General features: G+C 41.9%; 1 protein-coding gene across 1 annotated transcript in view; it reads right to left on the bottom strand.

Moving 5' to 3' along the window:
• gabbr2 (gamma-aminobutyric acid (GABA) B receptor, 2) overlaps positions 1 to 22,813 on the bottom strand; it is a 255,610-nt gene that overhangs the window by 187,058 nt on the left and 45,739 nt on the right. Inside the window, exon 2 of the mRNA XM_072676076.1 lies at positions 6,675 to 6,812. Coding sequence (XP_072532177.1) covers positions 6,675 to 6,812 — 138 coding nt within the window. The remainder of the gene's footprint in view (positions 1 to 6,674; positions 6,813 to 22,813) is intronic.

Here is a 22,813-nt window from a genome sequence, read left to right on the forward strand (position 1 = left end):
ATGTGAAGGTGGCCGTATTCAAGCCAACTTTAGCATACTGGCAAATTTGCTGTTGTCATTTCCAACCTGCCAAGTTTCAATTAGCTAGAGCTACCTGATGAAAATGAGTAACGCTGGATTTCAAACTGGAAACTGATAGTTTTGCTACAACCAAAATGTGTTACAAATTTGCATTCGCTTAAACAGAATTATTGCCACCTTTCTTTAAAGCTCGTCCAACTAAAAACTAATTCCACCATAGGCTTACTACAATAGAGACAGTGGTTAGCCCCCACTTTGCCTCAAACCAGACTACTATTAGTATGAGTGACAGCAGTAATCTGCTTGGCTAGCAGTTTTAGTTCTGAGGCAAATATGTGCATGCACGTGTGCACATGTGCAAGAACATCAAAATGAGCCCTGTAGGTTCTGAACAGCTGTAGGATCCGTATGTACTAATTGGCTTCTTTAGCTTTGTGTCTGTGGCTGAATCTGTCGGAGAGACAGGAGGAAGCTTCCTTCCAGCTTTCTGTACCTAATCGTCCTTTTGACCAAGTGACCATCCTAATGTCTCAGTCCTCCTATTAGTGAGTGAGGGGGGACCACAGGCCATTTCCCTTACACTTAATTCTTTTCTGGTAGAAGTGGGCTCTGGCACGGGAGAACCTGGAATGGACCATGCCTATAGAAGACGCCCCCTCCAACACAGCTGCTAGAGCTAAACCAATGATTCGGACTTAAACTTGGAGTCTATGAAATATGGATACCCAACAAGAAAGGATCTGACGTCAGCTGAGCAGCATACAGGAGCAGCACTAATCTTTTATTTAGGAGTTTAGAATGGTGCTTAGAGAGACTGCAGTGAAAACCAGCTTTTCTTTCCAGCAGGGAGAAAGAGTTTAAGGGGGAAAGACAAGGAGAAAGCACAAGAACGATTTCTCATTATAAAAAGAGCCTATCTGACGCTAGAAACAACAAGCAATTGTCTGGAGGAAGACAAGCAGCACTCTTAAAAGAGTAAGCCATCCATGTCAGGCACACTTTAAATGCCACAAACTCAGACCTGGATTGGATCAGATGTGTTCCTGTTCTGTCTCTGCTGTTCATCAGCATTGCTCAGTGTTGCATCAAGGCTGGTGGTGATTAAGGGATTGCAGTGCTGCGGTCATTTGAGCAGAAGAAGATTGAGATCATGTTCTGAGCTGGGAGAACGCACAGAGAACTATGGCACAGTGAGAGAACACACAGGCCATACAGTGGTCAATGTGCTTGAAGCAAGTCTTCTACTCCAAGGCTATGTGCCTTAAACCACACCTAGCACACCTAAGCAGGGCTGTTTTGAACATTTGGGTGGGTCTGAGCATTATTCTACTCAGGTCCCTAACTGACTCAGTCACTTTATTTAATAAGCAAGAATGAGGAAAAAACAAATGTTTCGTTCTTGTGATCAGCACAGTGCTTAATAAACAGTAAGTAAGCGTCTGAGGAAATAATGCAGGATAGATTGTAAGAAGGAGGTAAGTGACTATATTCAAGTGCACACCCAATTCAAAAGGTGGCTCGGCAGTCTGTTGCACTGCCACTATGGCCCGGGGGTCGTATGTAAGGACAATTAGCCGTGCTCTCTCTGGGTGGGTAGATGGCGCTTTCTCTGCTCATCACTCTTAACGCAATGTTGGCCATCCCAGGCGTCTGTTAGCTGGAGAGGTAGAGCCGGGGAACCATGGCTTTTCTTCAAGCATGTTGGCTGCCTGTTAATGCCACACCTGAGGCAGTTTGAAAAGCAGCGATGGCTGGCTTTGAATGTATTGGAGGAGACATGTTATGACCGTACCCTCATAGTCTCTGGAGAATTGCTACTGCTAGGGGGAGTCACGAACAGGTGGAGTTAATTGGCTGTACCAAATTATGAGAAAAACTAACCAGTACCTGCATCAATTGTTTAAAATCATTTATACAAAAAAAGATCTCTTTTTAAAACATTTAACAGTGATACTAATAGTCAACACTAATGTTAATGATTGAGAACCAGATCAGGAACCAGAATAGCAACAGCAATAAATGCGTTTCTGGTACACTGTACTCTGATACACTGAACTGCTGACAGGATTGATCCATGATGGAAGATTTGTCTTGGATCAAGTCTCTTCCAAGCATTTCTTGGCAAAGTTTTGTAGCAGGCAGGCCAATTCACCCATAAAGTAATAAAATAGCAATTGGGTCGTCTGTATAAACCTTTGCCACCTGGGAGTCAAAATTAAGTGGGAACTACACTATGATATGTGAAAATAACTGACAATTCTTCACAAAAGCCAAAGCTTGTGATATGTTTTTACTCTTTTTGTGTTTTCCTGCTCAGTTCAGTGTACTGATCTTTTACCCACCTATGCCACCATACAGTCATGTGAAAAAATGAGTACAGCATAAACCTAATGTTAACATATTTAAAGGGTTTCCTCCTTGCACACTTCTTATGAAAATCAAACTTGTGCAGCCTCTTTCTGGTGGTAGATGTATATTACGTACTTTGACATCCAGTGTGGCAAGAGCTACGTGTAGGATGATATTTTACAGTTGGAAATTCTTCACACATCTTGTGGTCTGCTATTGGGCTGAACTTCCTAGGGCGGCCTGACCTGGCCTGTTGGCAGTCATTTTATTTGTTAATTATTTTCTGGTTATATTCATCTACATCTTTCTTAAGGCCCCAGAGAGCTCTGGGCATGGTGATACCACTCATTTCAACAATCAAGAGCAAACCAAACTACACTAAGCTCCTCCAGATTCCTCTCTAAAGATGTTCTAGTCATTTGCAGCTGATGTGTTTAAAAATGACATTTTACTGATTATTTGAAAAGATATTTCTTCAGTTTAATGTATTTGCACCCTCTCTCAGTACTGTTCAAATGAAGATCAAATCTCTTTCAGTCCAATACATATATATAGCACTGACAGTGTGTCATCTGTAGGTCCTGCTCTTTAAAACAGTACAGTAGCCTCAGAAGACCAGGGTGTCTTTCCAGCACATTATGTTACACAAGGCCTGTAAGAAAAGAGCCAGTGGAGTGAGTGTGAAGCTCTCGCTAAAACCATGCTTGGGCATCATGAGTCACAATCAGGATGTGAGAGAGCTGCTTGTGGATCAGTCATTACATAAATCCGAGGGCAGATGGTGCCTGCAAACTGATCATTGCAGCACCCGTCACAAAGACGTGTGTGTGTGTGTGTGTGTGCATGCTTTGAATTCCTCAGTGCTAATATCATGTGATAGTCCTTAGCAAATCAAAGGAGGTCAGATTTTATTTCTAGTGTCAACTGAGACTGGCCGTCTAATTGAAAATATCATCAGATTCCAAATGAAAATTGGTCAAACTGGCTGGCAGCGCTCCTTCACAGTGTGTTCCTGAACGCCCGACTAGAACATGTGAAATGTGTAAAAAGCTCTAAGCTCCTGAGAACAGGTAAAATGTTGAAAAGTGGTTTCTAAGCAATGCATTCACAGTGAACAACAAAAACATGGCCTAAGCACATGCTTACTTATGTATTCACAGTGTGTGGGGCGATGGGGGTGGGGGTGGGGATTGGTGGGGTGCTTGCAAAATGGATTTCCATTCCCTTGATCATCTTAGTGTGCTAGCCACCCTGCATGTGGCTGCATATGAATGACTCTGGAGCTAGCTGCTCTTCCCACTCCTATGTCTGACGTCAGAGAGGAGGGCAGTGTCTGCTGGAGTGTGTCGACAGCAGCCTGGTTCTGGCACCAGTTCGCCAGGGAGCAGATGAGAGCCTGTCGGCTCAGAGTGGAGCGCTGCCTGGCTCTCACTCAACTTAGCATACTTACAGAGGGCATAGCCTATAAAGCCGTCTATAAATCGTAGTCTATCCCCTAAGGCCAAAAAAGAAACAGGAAACGTAGGAATGACTGGAAGGCTAGTTTTTGGTGCCTCAGCAGGTTTGAGAGTTCTTATTTATTTTGCTGTTTGTAATAATATATTAAAATGTGTTTTATTACATGTTTTTTCTTTATTTATTTCTTTACATACAAGGCTACGCGCATAACTATTCTTCTAAAGCAGAATATAAGAAAATATATTTTCTTGGAAAACTGTATTTACAATACATGGACTAAGGTATTGAGACAGTTCCTTTGAAATCTCCTTTTTAAAAAGGTTTTTCCTGCTTTTGATGCAACTGTCTCTACTGTCCAAGGACAGCTTTCTACTAGATTTTGGAGCATTACTAGTGTTAGTGAGGTCTCAACAAAATTATTAAAAAATAGAAGTTTGTAGTAACACTTTCGACCCAGCGGCGGACCATAGGCTGTTTAAGAATCGTAAATTAGCCTTCACTTGGCTTGAACGGAGACAATTCCACAGAAACAACAGCCAAAAGCATTGTAGTACTTTATTAGGGTACAAATTAACTACAAGGCCACATAAGTTTGTAATAAATGGTTTGGCCTGGGCAAACCACTTGTGTGTATCATCACACAAAATGCATTAGTGATACTGATAGCAGGTTGCAACAGTTTAATAATACCAAAACAGCCCTTTTTTGTCCTCATTTTCTTCTGCCTAATTCAAAAGATCACTATCACACAAGTGGCTACAGCTCCATGTATGCGCCAAGGGAGGATGAAGTGCCGCCACTGAACCTATTCATTCTTCTAGAATCTGAGTGACATTTAATTTGAATCATTGTAACCTGATGGGTTTTATTGCTGCATCGTGACATAAGAGAGGAGCATTTAAAAGCTGCTAAATTACATTTGACAATTTGAACACCACAAAGAATGCATGGTACAACTTGTAGTGTGTATTGTAACAAAAAGTGCATAAAAGATAGAATCATGGACATACAGCTGCTTAGCTCCTGCTTTACAATTAGGAAACTCTCAGTGAAAAACACATTTTTTTGTACGAGATGAATATGAGGTAATGATCAGTTAATTAATCTAGTAATGTGTCAAATGTGGGTTTTAAAAGAATATTATTGTTAGTAACACAGACACTTGATATCCTGCAACTGTAGGCATCAACAGTATAACAGCAGTAGTTTAAAAAAAAAAATTCAGATATTGACTAGACTCGTACTCTATACGGGTGAAAGTATTGGGGCACCTCCTCATTCAATTTTGCTTAAATCAAGGGTACTAAAAAAAGAGTTTATGCTGCGTTTGGTATAGTGACTGTTTTTACCCTCAAAGAAACACTTTCTACTAGATTTTGAAGCAATGCTAAGCCCACACCTGGCATTAAGAATGGTGCAAATACGTTAATGTTTATCTGCATTCATTAGAAGGGATGTCCACAAACATCTGGACATATAGTGTATCTACATCACAAGTTTTCACCCCTGGTCCGGGATTTCCCACTGCCCTACATTTGTGAACTACTTATTTACTGTCTGCTCTATCATACCTTCATCTGCACAGGAAAGGCTTGTAAATTATTTTTTAATCAGGAGTATTGGGAGAATATAAAATGTGCTGAGCATGAGATGCTCAAGAACCAGGGTTGCAATCCACTGATCTACACTCAACACCTGGGAAAGTATACAATGACTTCTAGGGTTCAATGTCCACTGAAGGTTAATTCTGCAAGATACAGTACTAATCTAATTCTATCATTAAATAACCTTTTTTCAGGCAGTGCCTTACACACAAGCCACATTTTTTACAATTCCCTCTCATCCACAAACCTCTCATAAGAGGTCTTTCATTAAGCCTAATTACCTGACCCATCAACCCGGATACAGCTCAAATATGTCTATGCAATTTGGCATTCTTCTCAAACGTGTCTTTTAATTAAAAGTAAAGGTAGCCTGCAGTGTCTTGGAGCAATACGTTGATGCTCAGTTTCGATGGGGTTGGATAATGCTTTTTCTTAATGTTCATGTCCTCTGCTCACCATAAAACAGATCAGGGTTGTGTGGATTAAAGAAGACTAATTGCAGAATTATTCTGCTCAGGTTAATGAGAAAAGAATCTATATTTAAGAACATCCAATTGCCCATCCCCCGGTCACGTTCTTCGGGAGGAACCGGCCTATCAGGAAGAGGAAATGAATCAATTAGCCAAAAGCAAACATACTCCAGTTTGCTCTCCATACTTGTTTTGGTCTGAGCAATAGAGAGGAACGTTCTGGGGTCATTGTGGTTCTGCGGGAACATGGACATCTCCCATTTTCTGGTACTTTCACAGCTGATTACTAGAGAAAGATCACCCATCACCCTTACCAATAGCCTGGATATGGGGTATTTTGTCACAGAACGCTGAGCTCAAAGTGCTTTTCCTTCCCCATGAACACCCTGTTCTTTTTTGTAATCGTTTCTGGACAACTGGTGGTCTTTCTACATCCACTCACACTCCCGCCAACACAAAAGCAAATGCGTAGCTTGCCAGGAGGAGATTCTGTAGCTGCTGCTCCATCGCTGTCATGGTTCCACAACAATTACCACTGCTGTACAAGGACATGATCTGCAAGAAAGCTCTACCAGGAATGCTCCAACCTTGGGTTAGCCTATACAGCCTCAACTCAACAAGAATGTCCAGTGGAGTCAACATCCATGAAGTTTTAGACAGTGATATACAATGCCACAGATATGGTAAAGGACAATACTTTATACTTCTATACTGCAACCTGTCATCACACACTGCAGTATTAATGAAAGATACACAAGTGTGCCACTCTTACCTGCACCAGGTTCCAGCCCTCCAATGACTCTGCGATAATGGACGTCACTGATGGACACACTCCACCAAAGATCATTAAATGTTTGGGACCATAGCAGATTGCATCGAAGAAGGCTCTTAATCCCTTTGCATTGTCGCACTGGAGAAGGAAAGAACAACACAGAGAGGGAGTCAGTCAATTGTGTTATGCTGGTAATTGCAGTTCTTAAATACAGATCTGAATAGATGTTGGTCCAGGTCCATGCGGCCATCACAGACCATGTCGATAAGCCACTGACTGAAATTCTTTCTACCAATACAATTACTACAGACCATACTCTCTATATACAAATAACAATTCAACAATCTTAAAACTAAAGGTGCTTCAAAGGGTTCTTGAAGTGATGCCATTGAAGAACCACTTTTGATTCCATAAAGAACCGTTCGTAATACAGCCGTCTGTGAAATGTGAAGAGCCTTTAAACTGGTAAAGAACCTTTCCATCTAGTGAAGGTCTCTTTACACTCACACATCACTATGATAAACATGGGTCTTCATGCCACCAAAAGTGGTTCTTCTATGGCATCACTTCAAGAACCATTTGAAGTGCTATTATTTTAAAAAGTGAAGTGTTTCCATTCATGAGAACCCAGTGAATTCTAGGCCTTTAGTTTCTGAAAGTGCCAAATGCAGTCCTCTGCAAAAGTGAACCAACCCACTGCTGCAGTGTGCAGCCATTTCACATCACCATGGCAACACTCTTTGCTCTGTGCAAATTCTAGGGAAAGAAAAAGATGGAGTAAGGTCTATTGATTGCAATATAAATCCCTAACCAGGTTTGGTCTGATTTTTTTGTGTTTGTAATGGTATTTTGTTCTTGGTAAACACTTACAAAAGGTCTATTATTGCCCAACCACTGAACTTTATTGACTCCTGTTCACAAACTGAGAGGAACACTATCTCTGAGACTTCCAAACATTACAAGTCATTCAAGCTTCTGATCCTTGACATTTGACCACCAAGGTCCTCAGGGGGGCAAACAAAGGAACATCATTACTTTAGTACAAAGCACACGTCCACCTAATAGAGAGCACACCATGTTCTCTTCAGTTCTTCATTTACAGACTTGTCATTGTCTCACAAAGGACTAAAAATAGATACACCTAACAGTATTTTTCCTGAGGAACTTCAAACATGCCTCTGGTGACCATGGAACAATTTGAGAGATGCATTCTCCTTGTTAGTAAGAAGAACACATTTGAATTCATCTTGTTACCTGAATTCCCCTTGTGGTAGTTGTTCGTTTTTAGGGGATACAAGAAGGGGATGCCATCCGTCTTGTTAACTCTGAGTCTGATTGCAAGAACTGGGTAAGAACAAAAAGCAGTATAGCCCTGGTGCTTAAGAAGAACAGGAGTGTCTGCAGGTATTTGTTCCAGCTTTGCACAACACCACCTGATTTTACTAATGAGCTGTCCTCTGTTACAAAGTAGAAACCCTAATTAGTGAAATCAGGTGTTGTGTTGTGTGGTCGGAACAAACACCTGTAGACACTACAGCCCCTCCAAGGATTCAGCTGAGCACCCATGCAATTTAGCTGGCTAGATGACAGTGAAACAACTTAAAATGGATCACAATTTGCTCAATTGTCTCAATAGAAAAAATAAGTGCTGAGCTCTGAACGATAATTGTCTAAGAGCAGTAAATGTCAGCTGCATTAGGAGGCTCCTTTTTCCCCACCCTGAGTCAAAGCTAGCTTAATAAGCAGTGAAGTTAGTTATTACCTGTATTAAACAAACATAACATCAAAAAACTTGCACAAGGCTCAAGGCACACAGTTGACCCTTGCGCTGCTACTAAAGATCTGACCAGTCGAGACATGGACTTCACAAGACCTCTGAAAGTGTCCTGTGGTATTTGGAAACAAGACGTTAGCAGCTGTCCTGTAAGGGCCTTCATGAGCATCAATGAGCTTTAGGCAACCATGACCCCATTGCCGGTTCACCGATTGTACTAAGTTGGAGGACTTTTGGTATATACTATCGACTGCATACCGACAACACTCTACAAGTCCCGCTTGAGGTCGTCTAGCTCCCAACACCCACCCACCCACCCCCAAGAACCACTACTGTCCTCCTTAAACCAGTCCCTGATAGCCTGTTGCTACCTCTGATAGAGTGCTGATAGTACATTCATTCTCACTCCACACACTAGTCAGTTCTCTTTTGTGTCAGAAATAGAAATGTTGAAAATAGCAGTGGGCGAATGAAAGGAAATAAGAATGTGATGAGGCACTGCAGAATAAGCCTATTGAAGTGATGGTGTCCACATTGCTGAAGACAATCAGCAGATCTCATTTACATGTTTTCCCCATCTTTGCGTTAATTCAGTTACCAGTAATTGTGAAAAATGAAATATGGAAAACAATCCAGCTTGCCATTTGATAATAAATCAATTCTGAGACAATTCAGAAATAAAGTTCAGTGAACACACACAAGATCGCGCTGTATCTAAAATGCTAAAAACGTAGCACAGTGATTGATGTACTTTGGTCCATGCCTATTTAGCTACAGCTGTGCAATTGACAGCAATTATTAATGCAATTATTGTCACTTTATTTTGATTCTGATTATGAATTGCAGTTAACACTGGTTTCAACAAATAATCACAGCGCACTCCACACGACTGCATTAACATTAGAAGCTCTCATCAGCTGGGTAGCATTGTTGACAGCTAGGAATTCTAGAAGAGGCATGGGTTTCAGCATAGAGTGCATTAATAGGAGTTAACTGTGTATTTTATTGCAGCATAAATAAAAAAAATTGTATAAATGAATGATGTAATATTCAAAATCTTGACACTGTAATCATCCATACAAAACAGTCAAGGTCAGGATCATTGTCCTTCAAGTCCATGTAGGCCCCAGGCTCTACATGGTAACTATGCATCAATCTGTCACATTTTTTCATGGTACCGGAGAAGCATATTCCAGTAAAATCTGATGGAATGCCAGGAACAAGCCATGTGACACATTTAGTTGCTGCATTGTGGCCAACTAGGGCCCAACTAGTGAACAAAACATGGCATTTAAAGGCATGAAAGGGTGGCCATACCTCCATTGTTGAGCCGCTTACTCTGCAATGAAAAGGTGCTTTTGAGTGGCGTCACACAACACATGGTCGTTTGCTTTCCAAGGCACACATCCAGAATCTGCCTAGCAGGCTTCAACCATGTTGCCATGGGAACCTGCTTCACAATTCCAACACTAAATGCAGAAGGAGCCAAAGCCGACATTAACGATTATATTAACCACTGGTTGGGTCTTACAAGAGCTGTACCTTAGAAAAGGTTCAAAGGTGACTTTTAGGGAAAAATCCAGAGGATCCAGAGTAGAATGCAAAGTGCTGACACAACAGGCAACTTCCTGATAGCTTTCTGTTCATCTGGCTTGGAGATGATGTGGTTACTAAGCCCCTAACAGCTCTGATTCAGTGATTTTGACCTCAGAGCTCATGAGTAAGAGTCCCAATCATGTGTACTCATATACCACACAACTAACCACACAGAACACTGTATCTATCCTATACAATAACCACTCACCAGACTTAACACACTAAAAGACATTTAAGATATACATATCCATATATTTACCATAGAGTGTGGATATACTATATCTCCAGTCAACAAACCAATTGCATGGTGAAGGGTGAGCCACCACTGTAATTAGAACTTGGTGTATGTCCTGTGCATATTTATTAGTCCCTCTAACACCAAGTAATTTTTTAGCTCAACAGAACAAACTGGGATATAAAAAATATCACTCGTCAGACTGGAAAGACTCTTATCCAGTCTTCCCATTTCCCAGCCCTGTGAGAGTGAGAATGATGGTGACAACTCACCTTGTGAATGGTTCCACATGAAGTGTAAGCTTTATTTTAAGCACCTGTCTCACACTAGAGCCTATAAAGATACTTTTTACAAAGACCATTTTTGAGAAAAAAAGGCTATTGAGTGGGCAAATATTCCCCTTGGACAAGAAACCTAGAGAAGCCAGGATGTTAGAGAGAATTTTGGACTTTTACAGGAAGGGTTCTCTTAGCAACCTATCTCTGTACCAGGAGTTTGCTCACTGCCACACTTTGCAGAGCATAAGAGTCTCCTCTGAGTTCTGTCCAGCCCACCACCAGGGGCACTGGTGCAGGTCCGTCTGCCCTCAAGGCTCTGACCAGTGTTCCGGATAGCACTGGCTTACTGAAGCTTTCCCTGCCCTTGGCCTTCAAGTCTCCTATCTACTGTCTACTGTACCTGGAAATGTTCCCATGCTGGTTCTTGGAACTGTTCCCGCTCCTGCTTCCCAAACTGCTCCCCCTTTGGTTCCTGGGCTGCTGCCTGGCCAGCCTTTCAGTCCCCTGCTTGTCCTTTACCCACTTCTCCATCTGTTAAGCACACTTGTCTGTCTCATCTTCAGTCCTCTGCCCTGTTCATGTCTTCATCCATGTTCCTGTTGTTGCTCCAGTTCAGGTCCCTGTCACCGTGCCTGTTTCTGTAACCCTGTCTATTCCAGTTGTCCCCATTCCTCTGCCTGTACCATCTCCTGTGTCATCAATGTCCTTGTCACCTGTCCTGCCTCCCATCCTGTCTACTCTTGCATCATTGTTCCTGTTGCCTGTCCAGTCCCCTGTCTGTGCCCCAGCAAAGTATCTTGTCTGTGCAGTGATCCAGTAGTCTCTCCCTATTTGAGCCAGACCGTGGGATGTTTGTTTTCAGCCTCAGGAGTTGTGCATTAATGGATGGGCCTCTGTAACACCTAGCCCAGCCTTGTCCCATCTTTGACTGTGTTCCTTGGTTTCATTCCTTATGTGCTCTTGGTCCATGTGCTTCATTGTTTGTATTGGTTATTGTCTTCAGCCTTGCCCTACCTGGTAAGGTTCCCACCTTTGTCTTGCCTGTAGCCCTTCTTCTTGTCAATACCCCTTATATAGTGGTATATCTACATCCTGAAGTCTCTGTTTCAGTGGTGTTTTACCCCCGCCTTTTCTTGTTACTGTTGGTTTAGTCTTCAGTTATATAATTTTCCAGTTTCTCAAGTTAATGTTTTTTTCCACTTTCTCTGTTATTCTCCTCATCCATCATCATGGATTACAATAAACCCTCTGCAAAGTACTACTACAAAAATATGATGCACACATTACTTACAGTGTTTCATAACACTGGCATTCAACAGTATTTCCTGAGTTTCACATGCTTACTAGCTGTGCAACTTATTAGCTGTGCAGTTCTGATACGAATAATATATGGAGAAGGACTAATGTTAATTGTTCAAATTTGTAGTAGTACTGCTGCAAGCCTTGGAGGGGACAGAGGACTTAGTATTATTAATGGAACCATTTCTTCAGCATCACAAAATGGCCGGCCAAGCTATTGTCGTAACATCAAGGGATAATCAAGGCTAGCTAACCATGATAAAACGCCTTGTTAACTGTGGCGACGGTAGCAGCTGCACCTGTCTCTAGTCAATGGCAAATTACTGCACTCAAATAAGCAACCTGAGGCCCCCAGCTCAGTGAGAGAGACAGAGAGAGTGGCTCCAAATGGGGAACAGCCTGTCACACACAATCTGCTTTTTACACAGGGAGTTTGGTAATGGCATGTACGAAATTAGACCAAACAAAAGGGTCGACACATATGACACGCCAAAATCTGTCCAGGAGGGGAATTCAGCAGCTCTGCCAAAGCCTGAGCCTCAGGAACTCACAACTATGTGCAGTGAGTGCGGTTAGCGCAGTGGGGAGAGCTTAGAAATGAAAATTTGACAGTAAAAAGAGAGAGATCAACAGGAAACAGAATTCATGGCTCCAACAAGCAATCAGATCAGCTTATCAGCAGATCAGTTGTTTTTTGCCATATTGCATTTAGGTCAACAAAACTATGTAAATAGCTCAAATCTTATATCATATTTTGCCTAGCATTATAATCCCTATTAAATCTGCTGTCCTAAAGAAAAATTATCCGCAGACTTTGGCCTCTAAGTTTACTGCTATGAATGAGTCACTTAAAAACCATGTGGATGACATGGTTTTGCCCAGAAAGCCCTTTTAACCTCGTGGCATGTGAGTCAAGAGTTTAGAGTGAGGGCACCAACCAAACACTGCTTTTACAGCGATGTGAGATTAGATGTTGAAAAGCATTTCATAGGGAAGTGTCAGCTCCACACCCAGGCAGAAGCTGATTGTAGTTATTATATGGCTGATTAAGGTCAGGACCTGCCTAATTCCATCTACCATCTCCACCATCCACCTGGCCTGTCTGCTCGGAAGTGTGACATGAGGAAATGCATCCGTGATAGAAATGGAAAGAGAACGGTAGAAGACACTGCACTGCAGGTGCATAACACTGCTGCTGTGAAAAAGAAAAATCACATACACTCATAAATAAAGGGGCTTCAAATGGTTCTTTGATTGATGCCACAGACCAGGGGTATTTCATTAAAAATCAATAAGGTTCAGTTAGAGAAGAAATTCTCAAGCCAAGGTCCGGAACATCATAATGTCCAACGTGAATTATGATTCAGTGCCCCATCCTGTATACTGAAGCAGTCTAGTAGCTACATCAACATTTTATTTAGTCAACAGATGAATGTCAAATGAAATAACAATAACAATTACAATGCAATTACTATTTTAACAGTATTTATAGTCAGTTCTCACACTGAACTGGACAAAATATGAATAAAACATACTCTAAATAAATGTACTCTCAGTTCAGCTTTATGTGCATCTTAAAATAAAATGCATATTAACTACATAACTATATAATAACTACAATAACATACTGGTTTCGAACTGCCTGTGGGAAAAACATGTATAAGTCTGTACATTCTGGATTGAAAACTGGGTTTTCGCTCCAGTGTTCTCTTTTTAGAGCCGCCATGTGAATTAACTCCACTGACTTGCTTTCTTCTCTGAATTCTCTTACTCACTTCACAGTGCTTATTATGTGGGTATTGACAAAGCATGCAACTGGACTGCTAAACCTGGACCCCTACTGTAGTTCACCTGTTAGTGACCTCTGCCACTTTTGGTGTAAAGAACCTTGTAAAGGATGGTGTAAAGGTTCTGAACCAGTTTAAAGTCCTTCACACTCACATCTCTGTTGCAAACATGATTCTTTATGAAACCAAAAGTGTTTCTTCTATGGCATCACTCAAAGAACCATTTGAAGCACTGTTACTTTTAAGAGTATCTTACCAATGTCATTTTAAACTATTCCTACTGGAGCATTGAACATGAATGAACTTCAGAAATGGGAAATAAATGGAGCAATGAGGTTTGGTTATGGCAGCAAGGAGACGGAAAAGAAAAGCAGCTATTCTGCTAAAGAAGAAAGCACCAGCAGACCCAGCAATTGATATGAGTATGTTGTACTTGTGCTCTGATCAGGAACATGCTTCTACAAGAGGCAGATGGAGTAAAGTAGTTTTAAGCGTAACATTTGTGTCATGCACAACGTTCTGTGCTGTCACAAAAAATATATATATATAACAATCAACTGACAGCAGAGTCCAATACATAAGTGCATGGATAAAGAAGAGAGAGCCTGGGCTGTTTGTTCCCCATCGCTTGCTTTAGAGGCTCAGTCAGCTCCACTCATGTGAGCAAATCAACCTTGATTTTTTTCCCAGACCCTGAGACATGCAGTCTGGGCTTTGGGATATTTGTGAGTGAAAACCACTAGTGTACTCGCTATTGGGGTTTTAGCATGGGCTATTTTCACATTTGGAGTATATGAAACTGAACTGAGTAGCCTCAGCGCCTTCTGGTAACATTTGTACAGCAGGCCCCAGTGTATTGGCTAAAAGGCTGCATTGATTGAGCAAAAATCGGTGAGACTGCCAGTTACTATCCACTGGGTTGTTGTTTTTACATGCTGTCTAATGAGTCTAAATCTTTTCTTTAAAGTCTTTTCATGGACCATGCAGATGTTCAGTATTCTAGAACGACTGACAATACCCAGAACACTCTGAAAAAAGGCACATTACGATTTACACAATAACACATTCTATTGTTCTGTCCTAGTTGGAGATCCAATACAGGAAGCCCATGGAAGGGAAATTAGTAAATCCTGTGACTGTGGGTCAATCTGTATCTCCAATAAACCAGACGGCATCGTCCATTTCACCAGGTATTTATTTGCCCCTGGCTTTGTGTGGCCGCAGCTGGACAGGCTTAAAATGGAGTGCTGGTGCAGTGGCATAGCCAGGTCCAGATTATCATCAGATTGCCATGCTGCTTTTACAGAGGTCTGAAAAGCATGCAGACCAGAATACGTCCAAATTGGCTGTGAAAGTGCCAGTCAGTTCACTGTGGATACACTGAACCTTTATTAGTGGTCTGCGGTGGAGCTCCAGAAGGCTTGAAGGAATTAGCGTATTACAGGTTACGCTGCTTGGCAGCGGAGCTTGCCATGAGAATATGCGTCATTAAAATTATGAGGCAAACAAGAGCTGTCCTCTGATGAGTTTGATTTGATGCAATGTTGTCAGGGGAAACTGTTAGAAAGAAAAAAGTCTTAAAAGCATGTGGTGAGAACATCATTAATGCAACAACAAACATTAACCGCAAGTAGAGGCCTTATAAGTAAAGGCTAAAGTAGCAGTCTTTTTGCAGAAGGCAACATAATATGGTGCTGTGGAACTCCACAACAAGCAAGCATGTAGGAAAAGGGCTCTTAGTATACTGGTATGAAAATGGACCAGGAACAATATACAGTATCTGCGTAATTAGTGGAAACATAGAAAGAGATAGAATGAGAGGGATGGCTGAGGAAAGGGAGGCCATTATCAAGTTAATTATTTCTTGGCCCGAGGTCCTCCATTCTCCCCAGGATGCCTCCTCTGGAGAGCTGAGGAGGGGAGGCGGGGGTAATTACTGCCATTTTGGATAATTGTGGTGATGCAGTACGTTGGTGTAACATTGGGCCGGGATAAAAGGCAGAGATGTGCAGCCAGCATGTCTCCCAAGGAAGGGACGCAAGGCTCAGGGCAGCTCCTGTGCTCTGTTTGGTCCTTTGGAGATTTAGAAAGTGGAGCACTCTCTAATTCCCTCAGCACAATCCTCATCCCCATCTTTTGCTGCACTGCAATGCTACAAGGTCCTCAGGCGAATCTCCCTTTGACACATCTCTGCATTTTCTGTGTTTTTATTAATACCTTAGATGATACTGTATGTAGTAACTCCATTTCTAGTGTCTAATTATCTTCACCCGTGCTCCTATATGAGGAAAGATGGGTGAACATTTCCATGATTAGCCTGTTAATTCATTCATTTAGACCTTTCTTCTGATCAGTGCCAGTCATGGCTTTCAGAACATCAAACTCAGAACAGTGACTCGCTTCAGGGAGCAAAAATCTGAGCTGGGAACTTCTCACACTTTCAAACCGTCCTATGAGAGAAGATTGGCTGTGCTGCCTAAGGCAAATTTTAGTTTCCTGAGCTCCTGGGCAGGAACAGATGAACTCAAACTGGAAAATGAAGGGTTCTTTGGAACAATGCCACAGATGATCCATCGTTCTTTGGTTTTAGAAAGAACTTATGGATGGACAGTTCATCAAAAAACAACATATTTTGTAAACATGATGTGAGTGTGAAGAACCTCCACAAAATGCAAATGCTGTGTTTTCCAAGCTATGTTAAGTCTCAGTTGCTACTAGAAAGTTAGGCTCTTCTGATGCTGCTGATCTTTAGTTGTGGTGGGGGACAAGTAATTACTCACACTACCACTCCCTTTCTGTCATGAAACTCCATTTCCACAGGCTTAGTCTCCTCGGTGCCTGTGCTTCTCCCATTTATTTCTCATTACACCCACTGCTCCGATGGAGTCCATTAAGCATTTTGTGTAAGATGGGCAAAAAAAGATGTTTTGCAAGCAAGAAATATGTATAGCAGCTTTTCATCACAAAGATCAGTCTAATCTCTGACCGATCCCTGTCTCACAAACAGCAGCAGAGCCCTTAATGTTGATGCAGTTGCACTTCCAATTCAACAATGCACTGAGCCTCTTTGTGTCAGGTGTGAGCTGTGTATTTATAAGATGGGCTGTTTCAACCTGTGAAAACCTCAGGCCTGCATGGCCATAATGTCTGGAGTAATAGGTGTCATTCATCAATGCTCCTGTTCTGGACATAGGGCAGAACGAGGGGCGGACAGCTGAGTGGCATGGCCATATTACAGTCTACACCCAAAGCCCACACTGGTCTGACAACAGTCCACTGAAAACAGTGTGAAGCATCCATCCATATAACTCTGATGAGCTGTAGGGACTATTTATGGACAGACACTCATCCCAGTTTCACTCTAGTTAGTAGTAGTAGTAGTAATAGTTTAATAATTAAAGATCTGTTCATGGAACTGACATACAATTAACCTCAAAAACTGTTGTGACTTGTTATATCTACACCTAAAAAATATACACAGACCCAGCCCTCTAGAAAAAAGCAGTAAAGTGGTAAAACTTGACGGTGACGGAGCTAGTAATGGGAATACGGGATGCTACGTGAACCAGTCCTCATGACCGTGGCTTTTGCTGTGCTAGTGTCCACAGAAGGGGAGCACAAACTTGGCACCCAATGAATCGAAAGCACCCAATGAATCATGAGCTGTGGGACAAAAAAAAAGGGGAACAGCGCGAGACTAAAACCTAACACTTGCCATTTTGGCTTTGGTGATTGGCTTTTACTATCTCTTCTCTTCATCATCTGCTCCCTCAAAAACAAACTGGAGCTCAACACACATCAGACGGGAAAGCTAACCTGGCTACAATCTCTTCAGCTCTTTAGCACATCACAATGAAGGGACGCAATAAGAGGACATTACCACTTTTCGGTAATAATTACAGCATTTTTGCTACAGGGTTAAAACAGTGTTTTATTATGCGGCTTCTGTGAGCCACTACAGTGCCGTAAAGCAGCCAATAATGATAGAGCATATTGTTTTTTTGGCTTGTCATAAAATTAAACTAAATGTGTTTAATTCCGAGGCAAAGAAACAAATAGGGCTATAACATCACATCTGACCTTGTTTTACTTCAGGCCACCTTCAATTAAAGGCTTAAACTTATTTTCTTTTGTTTTGTTTGATATCGTTTGATAAAGTACATAAACACTGTAAACAAGTTTCAACATGTTCAATCACTCTTAAGTTCATACAGTCCAAATATGCAAATGAAGCTGCGAAAAGCACATATAAAATTTTTGTGATGTCATGAAAGCCACTTTACACAGTGAGCATCCACCTTACCTACAGCATCCTACCCCACTTATCCAAGCACACTATGCATACCAATAAGAGCCTAATGATGCCTAATGCTACATTCGCTGATCTCTGTAATATGATAGAACTATAGTATAGTAGTAACTGAAAGTGTTTTCAGACATTTACATTAAACACACACCTCGAACCAGTGATCTACAGTAACCAGACCTGTATCTGTTTGTGAGGGATGGGCAGAAGTGGTCTTTTTGTATTACAACTCAAGCCCTTGTGGTCAGTCTATTACATCTTGTTTGTTGACCGGCCTCTGGTCCATTTACAGACAGTACGCGAATGTTTTTCTCCATATTTTCCCTCCTGTGTGCCTCTGGTACACAGAGTTAACAGAAGCATACCTACAGTGAAGGAAGGGGAAATGAAGCCTTGCTTGCTGATGCAGTGGAGTGAGAAATTATGCAGAGGCATTGTGCTGTGCAGGGCTGGAGAGCCTGTTCAGGTGGAGAGCTTTGAGTGCTGCTGCTGCCCAGCTCTGATTGTGAGGCACAAAGCCACCAGCACACAGATTCATCAGCCTGCACGTTTTTACAGCGACTGGAGGAGCCAACAATGAGCTCCAGCAATCACTCATCAATCCACACATCACTGAACAAACCACGGCCAGGTGGCCGGCCGATACGTGATAGACACCTGAAACGAACCAGCATATGAGCGGTTTGTTTTTCATTAAGTTTTTGCAGTGCGATTACTGGAGAGATGCGGATTTTGGCTCAGAAACACACACATACACGCACACACACTCCGACACACAACCATTCACAAACACACTTATGGCGCATTGTAAGTGACCATATATTCTACAGTAGGAGCAAATGGACAATACTGTCTCATTTGAGGAGCTGGTGTCAGACACGGCGTTGCTATAGTTACAGAGAGAGAGAGAGAGAGAGAGAGAGAGAGAGAGAGAGAGAGAGAGAGGAAAGGAGAGAGAGACTGGGAGCTGGCAAGAGTTACAGAGAGTCTGGGAGAGAGAGTGAGAGAGACAGAGAAGCAACAGAGGGATGACGAGATACAGTGTGTGTGTGAGAGAGAGAGAGAGAGAGAGAGAGAGAGAGAGAGAATTTGTGAGAGTAAAAAGAAAGAGAGAATATGATAAAGAGGTAATAACAGAGCTTATAAGAGAAGTGAGATAATTGGTGTGTGAAAGAGAGACAGAAAGAGAGACAGTGAGGTTCAGCGGTCTAATGCACTTCCACTCCGGCCCGGGGGTCACAGGTCTGAATCCCAAGACACACCGCTTTGCCATCAGCGGCCGGAATCTGAGAGAGCACAATTAGCCGTGCTTTCTCTGGGTGGGTACATAGTACTCTATCCGCTCATCAATCTAAAGAGATCTTGTTAGCTGGTGTGGTGGAGCTAGGGACACGCCGCTGTACCCTCCTAGTGTTGGGAGCATTGCTAGCGCTAGTGCAAGTAGCTAGTGCTACTGCTAGGGTGGGTTAATAGGCAGAACCAAATTGGGAGAAAAAGGGGAACAATCCAACAAACAAAATTATCAAAAGAAAACGAGAGAGAGGAAGATAAAGAGAAAGAGTGGTCTAGGGACATTGAAAATGAGCAAGAGAGAGAGAAAGAGATAATTAATGAGAAAGAAGATAAATGGTGTGAAAGATAGAGAGAGCTTATCAGAGAGAGGAGATATAATTGATGTGCAAAAGAGATAGAGAGAGAAAGACAGAGCAGTAGAGGGACAATAAAAAAGAGCACCAGAGAGACTGGACATATCTGGGAGAGGAAAGATAATTGGTGTAAGAGAGATAGAGAGGGAAAGGGAAAGACAGAGTGGTAAAGGGACAATAAAACAGAGCCACAGAAAGTGAGAGGAGAGAGGATAGGTGAAGGAGACAGAGAGAAAAGGTAAGTGGGACACTGAAAGAGCAAGAGAGAGAGAGAGTGAGAGAAAGAATTGGTGTGAGAGACAGGGAGCAGAGTGGTAAAGGGACATTGAAAAAAGCAACAGAGAGAGAGAGAGATGTAAAAAGAGAATTTGTGAGAGGAGAGAACTGATGTGAGAGAGAAAGAGTGGTAGAGGGACACTGAAAAATAGCAACAGAGAGAGAGAGAGCTTACCTGAAAGGAGGGAGAATTGGTGTGAGAGAGAATGAGAAAGACAGAGTGGTAGAGGGACATTAAAAAAGAGCAAGAAACAGAGATTATGCGAGAGTAGAGAGAGAATTGGCGTGAGAGAGCTCTAGTGAGACACAGAAAGATAGCAAAGGGGGGGGGGTGAATGACTGTGAGACATCTCTTTCTAATCCTTGTTTTCCAGTCCCTCAACAGCTGGCCGAGGTCATCATGGCAGCTCTTGTGTAATGAGTTCTCTTTGTTGTGTTTTGCTGAAAAAACTGTAATAGTCGACCTTTTCATACAGTTTGTGCTGATTCTGGGCTTCTGACCGTCAGACAGGCTTCACAAGCTTCTCCATTTTAAAAGAAATACGTTCTTATTTGTGACTTAGTCTGGACTCACTAATTAATATGCTTTCCTCTACACCCTCCCTAACACACACATACAGAGGAAACCCCTCAAACAACAACATGGCTTTCTTCTGTTTAAATCATTTCTGAGTTTCTGATGCACAGCGTGAACGTGGAGCTCCAATAGCATCTGAAGTAGGTCATAGAGCCTCTCAGCCAAACTCCTCCTATACTGCATCAAAAATGCAGCAATCCTTTGCATACGTAAACCTCACAACTGTGTCTCCGGGTGGCGTAAGCATATGTCCCGCTTTCCCGCTTTCTTATGTTCTAAATAAAGATGAAGCACTGGTGGTCTAAGCTGTATACCCTGATTAGAGCTGCGGCACATTGGGCTCGCTCTGGCACACAAACACAAGCACACAATTCCAAGATAACAAAGCCATATTATAACTAAAAGGTTTATACAAGATTTAAACCCCGTAAACTATATTGACAAAAGTTTTGGGACACTTGCTCATTCAGTGTTTCTTTTGAAATCTAGGGTTAAAAAAGAATTTTTTGTTATTTTTGCAGGAGCAATGCTGTGAGGATTTGATTGTATTTAGCAACAAGAGCGCACCATCATTCCAAAGAACACAGTTTCACTGCTCTACAGCTCAATGCTGGGGCAGGGGTTTTATACCCCTCTAGCCTATCTGGCATTGTGTCAAATGCATTCCTTAGAAGGGGCGTCCACAAACATTTGGACATGTAGTATAAAAAGACACAAATACTGAACTGAAGTGTAACAGGCTTCACAAATCTCTCTGATTTTGGAACATCGTGTTGCCACGAGTCTCTCTAGATATAATGGCTTTGAAACACCACTGGTTATTTTCCAGCAGACCTGATTTGTCTTGTCTACAACAGTGGTTGTCTTAAATGCACAGAAGCCCCCATAAATTATTCATTGCACTAAGAATCTGGACACAAACAACACATTTACATTTAAAAGGTTGGGCAATTTATAGTTCACACTATGTCTAGTTTACACACATTAGAGTTTCCTACTGTTTAAATATAGACCTAAATATAAACTTGGACACAACTGGGTGTACCAACAGGACACATAACAACATGACCCAAAACACACATCAGAGGTGGTTGTGGAAATGATAACATTAAAACTTTGGAATGGCCTTCTCAAAGTCCTGACTGTTTGATTCTGTTTGATTTCTGCTTGTCCAGGTTGCGTCAGTAATTCAAACTTATGCACAATGGTTGAACTATTTATATATATTGAAACCAAAATAATGCATTGAACTTTACCAATTCTGCCAAAAGAGTGGTCAAATATCCAACTGGAAATCTGCCAGAAGCTTGTTGATGGCTGCCAAAAGTTTCTGGTCGAGGTGCAGCTTGCTAAGGGACATTTAATCAAATAGGCTTGGGGCCCCACACTGATATACCCACTGAATTCTTTCAAAGTCACCTTCAATAAAGGGCATATGTCAAACAGGGGGATCCTGAATGATCTATGTCCTCTCCAGGAATGGAACATTCAGCATATCTGTCTGACAATTTTGACAACCGACTCTGTCTCTCTTTACAAATGAATGTAAAAAGCCAACAGGCTTAGACTCAGTAGAGCAGGTCGAATTTCATCACAGTATTCAATCCAGCACCCCCAAGTCTCTCCATCCCAGTGGAGAGACAGGCAAGCCTTCTCCACCCTGCTATTCTGAACCTTCCCTGAGTAATAATACATAACTGAATGCATATTATTGATTTCCGAGACACAAAAAGAAATGAGGATACATTTCCCAAAGCCATAGAAGCTAAGGGCTTCAGTCATTCTGCGAGCTGTGCCTCAACAAAAGGATACAAATCACATGGGTTTATGGGTGTCATTCTCTGACCTCTTAAGAGTTTGACTTCATGACAATTATTCAGCCCATCATGAAAAAGTCTAATTATAATGAAATAATTGGACTATTTTAGTATATTTTAGTAGAAAATAGACAACCAAAAAATCAATACAACCCACTTCTAATATACAATATAATATTTTTTTACGTTGGAACTAAGTCTTCAAAGTTAACATGTTAATAATAAGGCTGGATTAAAGCCAAAATAGTCTGCAACCTGAGTCTGTGCAGCAGAGTCCAGAGCCGAAGTCAGACTCACCTATTTGTTTGAAAGACCCGCCCCTTTCTCCCAGACCAAGTGTGTCTCAGAACGCCTTCAATGAGCTTACAGTGCAGAAGCAGAGCAGATTTTTCCCCTGGATTCCTTGTTTGTCCAGTAAGCTGAATGTTTCAATAGTAAAAGTCCAGTTCATGTAAGTTCCACTACAACTCCAGCTGCTCCAGGTAATTAATAGAAAGGGCTCAATGCAGTTATTTCAGCTGGTCTCGGTCAGACAAGGCTGACCATTT

Source organism: Salminus brasiliensis, chromosome 3, assembly GCF_030463535.1.
Source record: "Salminus brasiliensis chromosome 3, fSalBra1.hap2, whole genome shotgun sequence".
NCBI lineage: Eukaryota > Metazoa > Chordata > Actinopteri > Characiformes > Bryconidae > Salminus > Salminus brasiliensis.